This window comes from Alnus glutinosa, chromosome 5, assembly GCF_958979055.1.
Source record: "Alnus glutinosa chromosome 5, dhAlnGlut1.1, whole genome shotgun sequence".
Classification (NCBI taxonomy): domain Eukaryota; kingdom Viridiplantae; phylum Streptophyta; class Magnoliopsida; order Fagales; family Betulaceae; genus Alnus; species Alnus glutinosa.
Window position 1 is genome coordinate 29,964,017 of NC_084890.1, and position 12,054 is coordinate 29,976,070.

Sequence of the window (12,054 nt, forward strand, 5' to 3'; positions counted from 1 at the left end):
TCCAAATACAACCAAAAAGATAAAAATGACCGTAAAATGTTTTCAATAAAACAAAAATGTCCTTACAAATTCGGGAAAAAAAAAATAAAAAGAAGAAGAAAGAAAGAAAGAAAGAAATGGGTAAATGTCTAATAAATCCCTGAGTCGAAGCGTCATTTGAATTTGATCCCTCACTTTTTGAAAATTAGAATTTGGTGCTTAACTTTTTCGCGAATTTGAAATAGGTCCTTCCTTGATTTTTCCATCTATTTTCACAACTTCTGTTAGTACTACGTCAGCATTTTCGCTACATCATCTTAAAATATATTTTTTTATTTAATTATAAATTTAAAAACTTTTATTTTTAAAAAGAAAAGAAAAAAGAAAAAAAATAAAATAGGTGGTTTGGGGGTGGCTACTAGTAGTAGCCACCCCCCTTGACGAGGGGGGTGGCTTGTGAGCCACCCTCGGAGGTGGCCGCGCAGCCACCCCAAAATCCATTTAGGGGTGGCCCGAAAGCCACCCCTTGGATCTAGGGGTGGTGTGCGGGTATCCCCAAGGATCGGGGCTAGCTGCGCGACCACACAAAGGGACCCGGGATACTGTGTGGCCAATCCCCAGTGGCTGATGGTGGCTCGAAAACCAACCTCTGGATCTAGGGGTGGCGCGCGAACTCCTTAAGGGATTGGGGGTAGCCGCGCAGCCACCTCCAGGGACCGGGTGTAATGTCCAAGACTTTTTGTAGCAATTAAAATATGAAATTTGTGTAAATAATTGATTAAATCTAATTAGGTGTATTAAAAATGCAAGAGAATACTTTTAAAGTCCAAATGAATAGAAAATAATAAAAAATAGATAAAATAGTTAGAAAAGAAATACAAATAATAAAATAGTAGATGAGATAGAATGAATAATAAAAGAGAAATGAAATAATAGAAATAGAAAATAAGAAAAGAAAAGAAAGAAATTGAAAATAGAAAATAAAAAGGAAATAAAAATAATTATATATATATATAAATAAAAGGTCTGCGCCCCACATTCAAAGAAAAAAGGTGAAGGGCATTTGCCCTTCACACAATATGGCCAAGTGGCCATCTGGCAAAAGAAGGCCTATGGCCATTAAAGAAAGAAAAAAAAAATAAAATAAAAGCAAACTTAATGGCTATCAAAAGGCTGAACGTCCATTTAGAAAAATAGTGGCCAAATGGGCATTAAAATAATAATAAAAAGGGGGCAAATGGGAAAGATGTAGAACATAAAATAGTAAAAGAAAAAGGGAGATGAGTCGTTAGTGCGTGGAAAGAAATCAAACAAAGAAAAAAAAACAATAAAGTAATGAATAAAAGACAATCAATATTAGTATGGGTGTTAAACAAGGAGCAGGTCTTGTCTTTTATGTAAGCGCACGCCACGCATTAAAAGGAGGCAGAGCCTCTTTTCTCTAGGCTATTACGGAAAAACGGTGGCTTTCTCTCAATTTCTCCTTGGTTCTTCGTATAAAAAAAAAATGCTGATCTACGAAAATCTAGCCATTCGATTTTAGATCCGACTTTGGTAACGTGATCCTCAAAGCTCGATCTACGTTTTGACCGAACGTTTTGAGGTAAATCGCTAAACTCGCATTTTTGGAGGTTTTTGATAAATCTTGTAAAAATGAGTTTACCTTGGCGTTTTCTCTAGATTTTCTGTGGTTTGGAGTTGGTAGGAGCTTCCCGAACATTTGGTCTTTGCTTGACAAATTTTTGGTAAGTTTTTCATAGACATTAGTTTTAAGTATTTTGTTAAAATATTATTTTAATGTGATTAACCTTTAATAAATGCTATGGGATAATAATATTGTGTTTGGGGTAGTGATTTATAAATTATGGTTTAAGTTTGGAAACTCTAATTTGATGGGTTAAATTAATTTAGGGTTTTAGTGTTTAAAATCTAGATTATTAATTTGTGGATTAATTGTGGTTATTGTGATGATTAATCCCAAATTAGTTATGAGTTTTGTAAAAATTAAGTATTTATGAGTTAGGTTCTAATATTAGTAAAGATAAATAATTATGGGTATTTAGTTTAAATAGTATTTGTGAGGTTAACCCTAAGATTTTCTTATGGGTTAATATTATTTTAAATATGGTAGTGTTTTATGTAAAAGTTTAATGAGTATAATTTGAAGGTTGATGATATTAAGAAAATATTAATGAGGAATTATTTAGAGATTAGTGATTATAATTTTAGGGCTAATATTATTATAAAAGTATTAGTGAAAGTAATTTACGGGTTTGTAAAATTAATTACGGATTAGAAAGTAATATTATGAGTAGATAATTAAATGGTAATTTTAATATTTAACCATTAGTAAATACTTGGGGTTAGTATTGTTTGAGTTATAGTTAGGGTATAGGATTTATGGGTAGATGTTTGGAACCCTTAAAATATTATGGGTTTTCCATGGGTTAGCTCTTGAGCAATTTAAGAGCTATATGTGAGTCTAATATTAGAAGTTGTCAATAATGTGCAATGTATTGTTTTTACAGTAATGCATTGCAGGGTGGTGTCTAGGAGACCTAGTGCTTAATATCCGCGCAACCAAGGTGAGTATTCTACTCACTGAGAAGTGTTATTTTCATATATGATGAATTGTAAAATATATATTGTTTTACAACTTGAACCAACTATATGTTGATTATGAACTGTTTTGGATGATTTGAGTATTTTTGAGTATATTGAAATTATGATGATGTTTTGAAGTATAAATATGATATGTGATTTTAGAGTGAGTATAAATTGGAGATTTAAGTTATGCAAATTGTCTAAGAAATGATATGCTGGACTATTTATGTTTGATGAAGAAAGCATGTGTTAAAGTCATGATTATGAAATTAAATGTATAGTATTTGAGCACGAGCATTCAGCATGGCACTAAAAGACCAGGGTTCAATTCCCGGGCATACGTACGACACGCACACACTAGCACTAAAAGACCAGGGTTCAATTCCCGGGCATACGTACGACACGCACACACTAGCACTAAAAGACCAGGGTTCAATTCCCGGGCATACGTACGACATGCACACACTAGCACTAAAAGACCAGGGTTCAATTCCCGGGCATACGATAAGAATAAGACCGGGGTTCAATTCCCTTAGGCAAACGTACGACACGCATGCACAGCATTTGTTTCATGATAATTGAATTGTTTTCATGTTTTTGATATATATGGTAGTTTTACTAGACGTATTAATATGCATAAGAGTCTCAATGGAAAGGAACTTATGTATATTTCTATCGGATGGTTGCATGATTTAAATGCTATTGTTTTCTATAACAGAACTTCTACGTATAATCCTAGTTGCCTAGTATGCTTTAAATGTTTTCTATTAGCCGGTGTTTGCTATATCAGCTATGGGGGTTTTCAAACAAAAGTTTATAAAATTGGTGGCTGTTATAGTGTACTCACGACTAAAAAGGGAAAAGTTGGTTCTTTGCGAAAACTCAGTGAATAGTATACCTCTGAGGTCTTAGTATATTTATGTATGCTAAGGCGGTGGGCTCATAATTCCACCTGTACAGATGCGGCAAACCCCCGCAACCGTGCAGACATTGATGCTTTGGTTGCAGGTTCTGCGGATATAGATAATGACTCGTCCACCTAGCGTATGGGATATTATGATTGGAGCACATCGCGACAGTCATATGTCACAGACTCATGGGTAGTCTGCATTTGGGTATTTTATTTATGGCTCGTGTCATACGTGACATATGTATTTATTGAGCCTGTATTTAGTATGTAATTAGTGTAATATGTTTTATAAGCTTTAATCAGTTAGACATGTAAATGACTCTTGTCGTCGATAACAGTTATATATTAGATGTATTTCCGCTATTGATATGTGTTCCGTTGCACATGAATATTTATATTCCGCTGTGTTAGATGTAACTCTGAATATCAGGTACATGTTATGGAACGTGTACCTATGTTGGCTGAGCGGCAAATAGTCGTGCCACTGTGAAGATCCGTTTATACGTTTTCAAAAAAAAAAAAAAAAAAACGGGTCTTCACACCGGGGGTAACCGCGAGCCACCCTAGTGGTGGCGCTCGCCACCTCTGTGAGCCACTCCCCAAACCTCCTATTTTCTTTTTCTTTTAAAAAAATAAATAAGTTTTTAAATTTATAATTATATAAAAATAATAACAATTTAAGATGATATGGCAAAAATGTTGACCTGACACTAACGAAGGTTGCGAAAATAGGAGGAAAAATCATGGAAGGACTTGTTTCAAATTCGCAAAAAAGTTAAGCATCGAATATTGATTTTTAAAAAGTGATGGATCGAATTCAAATGGTGCTCTGACTCAGGGATTTATTAGATATTTACCTAAAAGAAATATTAAAAAACGAAAAAAAAAAAAATGAACATTTTAAAAACAATAAAATTAAAAATTAAAAAACTAAAAAAAAAAAAAAAAAAAAACAAATTCAAAAAAAAAAAAAGAGTAACTAGTTTTAAATTATTATTTTTTTTTTTTGTTTTTTAATTTTGAAATAATTTTTTATAATTTGATGAAAGGTATTTTTGTCAGACTATTTACAGCAGCTTCCCTTGTTCTGTTCCCTAAATTTTAGTGAAAATTTCAAGAAAATTGCCAAAAGCCACCAACAGCCGCTTCCCTATTTCTTGGGAGTGCTACAATACTTCCTAATGCATTAGGAAGCATGTAGCTTTCCCATTCCTTTATTATATTCATAAAAAAAGTTCTCTCCTTTTACATAAATAATCATAACTAAAATAGTATAAAGAAAGAGTAAAGAAATAATATTTAATTAATATAGAGCGAGGTAAATGGAAGCTATTGTGAGGTATTTTTTGATAAGAAAATAAACAATAGTTTTATTCTCTATATTTAGAGAAAGTGATTGGAAAGCTGCTGTGAATGCTCTTATTAAGGAAACATCGACATTTGTTTGTAGTTTAGGAGAGACATTGACATAATTAATAGTTCATAAAAACTTTGACAATGAAGTAATAGTTTAAAGAATATATATATACTTTTTCCTAAAATAAAATTGAGCCATCAATAAAGCAAGTAGTTGCTAGTTCCTTTCAGAAGTCCAGCATGCTACTGCTTGGAAACAAATGACTGCAAAATGCCAGCGCACCATGCACAAATATACCAGAAGCTCTATCGTATCCGGTATCCCCCACCAAATAAATCCTGCAATTTTATGGTCTACTCGTCGATTCCCGTCTGACAAGAAAAATATTTTGACGGATGTATTCATTACTTCCCCTCCAGACCTTGCATTCCGGCAAGCTTTCTGTACAAGTCAATGGCGTCAACACCCAAACCACCCCACCTCTTTAATCCTAAAATCCCATCGCTTTTTCTTCTTAATTTTCAAATGCTGCGATCTCCTTATATTCCAGTCTCATGACTGCCACACTAATCCCAGTACAACCAGCCTGAATTACTCATGGATAGAACTCGTTTTACAATCCTCTTTTGTGTGACAGTGCTCTTGGTACAAAGTTACATGTGTAGCTCAGCTGATGCAGCAATTCTCAACATTAACAGCGATCAATATGCTCTTCTTGCCTTCAAGACTCATATTTCCTATGACCCTCACAATGTTTTGACGAATAACTGGTCTGCCAGCACCTCTGTCTGCAGCTGGATTGGTATCACTTGTGGTTCCCGCCATCATAGAGTCACCGCCTTGAACCTTTCTTACTTGAGCCTTGTAGGCATCATTCCTCCACACATGGGAAATCTTTCATTTCTTTCTCGGCTAAGCATCCAGAACAATAGTTTTCATGGTTCTATGCCTAACGAGATGGCTGGTCTTTACCGGCTGCAAATTTTAGCCTTGAATTTCAATAAATTCAGTGGAGAAATTCCGTCATGGATGGGGTTGTTAAGTAAACTTCAATATTTCTTGTTACGTGGAAATAGTTTTACAGGTACTATCCCACCATCCTTATCTAACATATCTTCCTTGAAAATAATTGATCTTAGATATAACGAGCTTCCAGGCTCCATACCTTCATCCATTTTCAACATATCCAATTTGCAAGAAATTCATCTCACATATAACAAGCTTTCAGGTCCAATACCCCCCATTACCTTCAACATATCTTCGCTGAAAATCATTAATCTCAAATTTAACAAGCTGTCTGGTAGACTCCAAATGGATATGTTCGATCATCTTCCCAACTTACAAATATTTGATGTGTCTTATAATCAGTTTTATGGCAAACTTCCATTCACTTTGTTTAGGTGCAAACAGCTGCAAATTTTAATGTTTCCGTTCAACAACTTGAGGGGAAGGTTAGCTCCCGAAATCGGGAACTTAACCATGCTTTCATGGTTATTCCTTGGCTACAACAATTTTGAAGGTATGCTTAGTCTTGTTTTAGTCGACTATATGTATGGCATCATTGTTTTTGCAGTGCAGATCTCATACTTCTTGATCGTACGTATTAGATTCAGTACCTTTCGGTTGTCATAAAATTTCTTTTGTTTTTAAGTTAGTATTGGCTTTTTGCAAATAATAATTAAACTATTGTACTTTTATCTAATATTGTGATTTGTTTTCATGAATTTCTATAAATTTGACCACTATTAATAACTATAAGAATGTGTATCATAAAGAGAGAAACGTAAATTAGTTTCCCCCACATCCTCTCCCCTCCCCCAAGTTAATAACACCTTATATATAAACATAAAACGCGAATTCAATCATTTTGGTTCAGAGAGAGTAAGTACTGGGGTAGTGCAGTTACTTGATTAAGGTCTCAAACAACCACTGGGGCCACCTCCATATGTGGTTCATGACGACAGCAAATTAGCAATATTGTCCGAGGAGGTGTTCAACTAGCCATGTGAAACCATGTCCTATATATTGGAATAAGATTCTCTACATCTCAAATAATATGGATATTACTTATTTTTATTTTATTTTTTATTTTATTTTTGATGAATTAAAACTTTCATTGAACTATCTCAACATTCTACAACTCTCCAGTGAAAACTGGATTCAACTCCCTCTTAGGGGGAAAAAACGAATACAACCCTCTGCCCACAACTGCAGAACAGATCATCTATATATACACACAACTATACACTAAAACACCAAAGGAAACAAATTCACATCTGTACAAGATTAGCATTCTGTCTAGACAACTTGAATTTTCCTTTAGCCATAATCCTTGTGCGCACCTCCCACTTCATTTGCTTCACCACAGCCTCTTCTGTCCTAGGAGTGTTGCAATGACAAAGATCATTTCTAAGTTTCCACAGATGATAGACTGAAGCAGCTAAACAAAGCTTACACAAGTTCACCCACAGGCTTCCTCCCGTGAGGCTAGACACACTCCACCTCTCCACTTCCTCCCATTCGATAGCAGGATTGATCATACAATCTGCCATAACCGCCCTCCAAACTCTTCTACTGAAGTTGCACGAGAAGAAGTGCTCAAGACTCTCCTGTTTGCCGTAGTAGAACCTGCAGAGAGTATCCCTTCCATAGCCCCAACCACTCATCTTAACTTTAGTAACAATGGCACCTCTAAAAACCAACTACAACATAAAAGAATGTGAAGGGATTGCCATAGGGAACCAAACTAGATTAAACCAGGGAATAATAGGCTTTTTCTCCCGTAAGAATTCCCATGTTTCAGCACAATAATAAGTCCCTTTTTTTGAACTCCAGATCGGTTGATCAGCTTCGCATATAAGAACCTCAGGAAGCCTACTTTGAATCTGAACAATGCTTTCCGATCTTGCAGCTGGCCAATACCACTGTACATCTCTAATAATAGATGAAACACGAGCCCCCATATTACTTCCTGCATCATACATTGCCCTATGCCCATATTTCGCCAATAAACACCCATCAGGATGCCAACTATCCCACCAAAGAAACACACGACTTTCCTTACCAATGGAGAACCTAATTAATTGCTTAGCTACCACTCTAAGCTTCAGCGATTTCTTCCAACACCAAGAGCAGGAGCTAGGAATGGGGATATGCCAGAAACTTCTCCCCTTCGGCCAGATTGTCTCCACCCAAGCCACCCACAAGGAGCCTGCTCTAGCAAACAGGTTCCAGATATGACTCAACATTGCTGCTCTGTTCCAAACCTCCAATTGTTTAATCCCCAACCCACCTTCCTTCTTGGGAAAACACACATTAGCCTGAGACACTTTAGCCTTAGCCTTAGTATCCTTTCCACACCACAAAAACCTATTTAGCTTTTGTTCAATTAACCGGATAATCTTCATGGGAAGAATGAAGACCCTAGCCCAAAAAACTTGAAGACTAATCAGAACTGAATTAATAAGCTAAAGCCCACCAGCAAATGATAAGTGCCTAGACAACCATGATTCAATACGGGCTGTAATCTTGTCCACAAGCACACTACAATCAGCAGCCAGCAAGCTCTTAGAAATCAAAGGGACTCCCAAATACCTGACAGGAAAAGTGCCCTCATTCATATGCATCATGTTAGTGTACCTACCTCAGAGCCTCACAAGGAAAGTCCATCATTGCCCAAAAAGGCAATTCCCAACCATGTAGCAGCAAACTACTCCAGTAGCACAGCAAAGCTGTCTAGCAGGAATTCTGCCGAGCATCTCTCCAATCTGTCTAGCACAGATCATGGCTTAATCAATCTTGCAGCCGAGCATCACTCCAACATCACAGCCAATATGTCAGGCATGAATCATGGCTCAATTAATCCTAGCACAGCTGATAACATCAACAAGAAAGGAAAGAATCACAGCAGTCTAAGGAAAGTGTTACTGCTGTGATCTCAAGGCTACCTATGACACAGAAGGAAGGAATGCTGTCTATTTCAGTTATGTAATCCCTGCAATCGTGCATGCACATTAATTAGGCACATTAGCTGTATCACTCGATATAGGGAGTCTTCTTCCTATATATATGTATTGTATCACTGCTGTAAATAATCAAGTAATCAGCACAAAGTTCTCTCATATTTTCAAATTCTTTCACATCACCTCCAACATCTTCTTCTTATCTTCCTCATTAACCCCTGCACAAAACAGAGAGCTTTTGGCAGGGTTAGCTTTTACCCCCGAAAGGTCTTCAAACTCCAAAAGCACAGTATGATAGTAAGAGACTTCAGTTCAGCAGTAGCAAAGATGAGTAAATCATCCGCAAAACAAAGGTGATTAAACTTCAAGATATTACTTATTTTATGATCAAAATTTAAAGTTTGTGCGTCTAACGGTATATACGAAGTCAATATTATTATGCTTTGTAAGAAAACTTAAATAATGTAGAATCATGTACACCATTATGGTTTACTTTAAATCCCGACAATGAAATAGCCATACTTATCCGGTGGTATTGTGGGGAGGATAGAGATTGAATTGCATGGCTTCTTTATGGTTTACGATATTTGTTAGCTCGTTATAAGTAGTTGTTGGCTTATTAGAAATATGCTCACTTGTACGCATGATTCATTGAAAGCACTTCCTTTTTCTTTTTTTCTTTTTTTGTGGATAATTAATAATGGATTCTTGTTCATATTGTGGCAGGTGCAATACCAAGTGAAATTGGTAATCTACGAAACCTAAAGATGTTCAGTATTGACTGCAACCGCTTTGTTGGCCCAATTCCATTTGAGTTCTTCAATATATCAACAATAGAACTCATTTCAATGCCTTTGAATAGTCTCTCGGGCCATCTTCCATCAAATATAGTCCTACCGAACCTTCAATCCCTTCTTATTGGGGGAAATGGACTAAGTGGAAAAATTCCTAACTCTTTCTCCAATGCTTCACCACTCATTGAGCTAGAGTTAGCATACAACTTACTATCTGGCTTAATTCCTAAAGCACTTGGTAATTTAAAGCTCCTCGAGTTGCTCAACCTAGCAGGCAATAATTTGACAATTGAAACTCCAAAATCCTGGTTTTACTCCTCTTTGGCAAATCTCAAATATCTCAGAATATTAGACTTGTCAGAAAATCCACTTAATGGGATCCTTCCCGGTTCCGTTGGAAATCTCTCTACTTCTCTTCAACAATTTTCGTTAGGTGATTGCAATATTAAGGGTACCATTCCCAGAGATATTAGCAACTTAAGCAACTTGACTCTTTTGAACCTAACGAACAATGAATTGGTTGGATCCATTCCTAATACATTAGGAAGATTCAACATGCTGGAAGGTTTGTACCTTCAAGGCAATAAACTAGAAGGTCCCATCCCACCCGACCTTTGTTATTTAGAGAGATTGGTTGAATTACACTTAGGTTCTAATGAGCTTTCTGAACCCATTCCTGCATGCTTTGATAATCTGACTTCTCTAAGAGTTCTCCACTTAGCCTTCAACAAATTAACTTCTACTGTTCCCTTGAATTTGTGGACCCTTACATATATGTTGGAGGTCAACTTGTCATCAAATTTTCTAGATGGCTCTCTTTCGTTGGATATTGGAAATATGAAGGTGTTGATCATTTTGGATTTATCAGGAAACAAACTATCCGGTGATATCCCAATAACAATTGGTGGCCTCACAGATCTAGTTAACCTCTCCTTGGCAGACAATCGATTAGAAGGCTCAATTCCGGAATCATTTGGTGGACTGGTAAGCTTGGAATTCTTGGATCTTTCCAAAAATAATTTATTTGGAGAGATTCCCAAGTCCTTAGAAGCACTTTCACACCTCAAGTATCTAAATGTCTCTTTTAATAGACTACGAGGAAAAATTCCTGTAAGAGGACCGTTTGTAAACTTCTCCACTACATCATTTCTGTCGAATGATGGACTTTGTGGTGCTCCCCGATTGCAAGTTCCCCCATGTAAAGAAGGTGTTTCTCGACCAAAAAAGTCTGCAGCAGCACATATACTAAAGTATGCATTACCAACAATTGGGTTAACAATGCTTGTAGTTGCTCTTATCTTAGTTTGGAAAAGAAGCCAAAAAAGGAATGTGAAAATTCCAATGGAGGAAAACTCATTACCACTAGCCACATGGAGAAGAATTTCCCAACAAGAACTTTTACATGCAACAGAATTGTTCAGTGCAAACAACTTACTGGGTAAAGGAAGCTTTGGATCAGTATACCAAGGGACACTCTCAGATGGAATGATTGTTGCAATAAAAGTTTTCGACTTGAAAGTAGAAGGTGCTTTCAAGAGTTTTGATACAGAATGTGAGGTACTACGCAATATTCGTCATCGGAATCTTGTCAAAATCATCAGCACGTGTAGTAACATGGACTTCAAATCTTTTGTATTGGAATACATGCCTAATGGAAATTTAGAGAAATGGTTGTATTCTCAAGACCGTTGTTTGAGTGTGTTACAAAGACTAAATATAATGATCGATGTTGCGTCAGCACTAGAATACCTTCATCAGGGTTATTCGACGCCTATTGTTCATTGTGATTTGAAGCCGAGCAATGTCTTATTAGATGAAGATATGGTCGCACATGTGGCTGATTTTGGAATTGCCAAAATGTTAGGTGATGGAGATTCTATGATGCGAACCATGACTCTCGCTACTATTGGGTATATGGCACCAGGTGATGTTCTTAGCTGACAACTAGAACTTGCATGTTTGTCATTCTACTCTTGAATGCACGGATAACTATAGCCTTTTGGTAGAATATTGATTTTAGCACTTTATATCTTTTGAATATATAATTATGTTATCATGCTTATTTTTTAATGTACACAAACAGAGTATGGATCGGAAGGAATTGTTTCTACAAGAGGCGATGTCTATAGTTATGGTATTTTGCTGATGGAAACTTTCACAAGAAAGAAACCAACCGATGATATGTTTTTTGGAGAAATGAGCTTGAAGCGTTGGGTAGAGGAATCTTCACCCCTTTTAGTAACTAAAGTTGTTGATGCCTATTTATTGAGATCCGAAAGAGACTATGCTTCTATGCAGAATTGTATGTCGTCCATAATGGGATTGGCTTTGCAGTGTTGTGCTGAGTTACATGAGCAGAGGATTAATGCAAAAAGTATTTTAATCACACTCAACAAGATCAAACTGAAGTTTCTACAAGATACTCAAGGAAGAAGCTAGTTAGATAAG

General features: G+C 36.3%; 1 protein-coding gene and 1 long non-coding RNA gene across 3 annotated transcripts; both read left to right on the forward strand.

Annotated features, from left to right (window-relative positions):
• Positions 1–1,214: 1,214 nt before the first annotated feature.
• Positions 1,215–4,004, forward strand: LOC133868625 (uncharacterized). 2 transcript variants are annotated; one of them, XR_009900367.1, is made up of 4 exons: positions 1,215–1,582; positions 1,660–1,724; positions 2,508–2,564; positions 3,544–4,004. It is a non-coding gene; the product is annotated as an uncharacterized LOC133868625 (long non-coding RNA). The 2 variants fall into 2 exon arrangements; XR_009900366.1 differs by having other exon boundaries at positions 1,343–1,582; positions 3,571–4,004.
• A 1,443-nt stretch (positions 4,005–5,447) lies between these two features.
• On the forward strand, positions 5,448–12,054 carry LOC133869237 (probable LRR receptor-like serine/threonine-protein kinase At3g47570). Its single transcript, XM_062306192.1, has 3 exons — positions 5,448–6,142; positions 9,675–11,530; positions 11,690–12,054. Exons 1-3 carry the CDS (start codon positions 5,448–5,450, stop codon positions 12,043–12,045), a joined length of 2,907 nt encoding a protein of 968 aa, XP_062162176.1. The 3' UTR covers positions 12,046–12,054.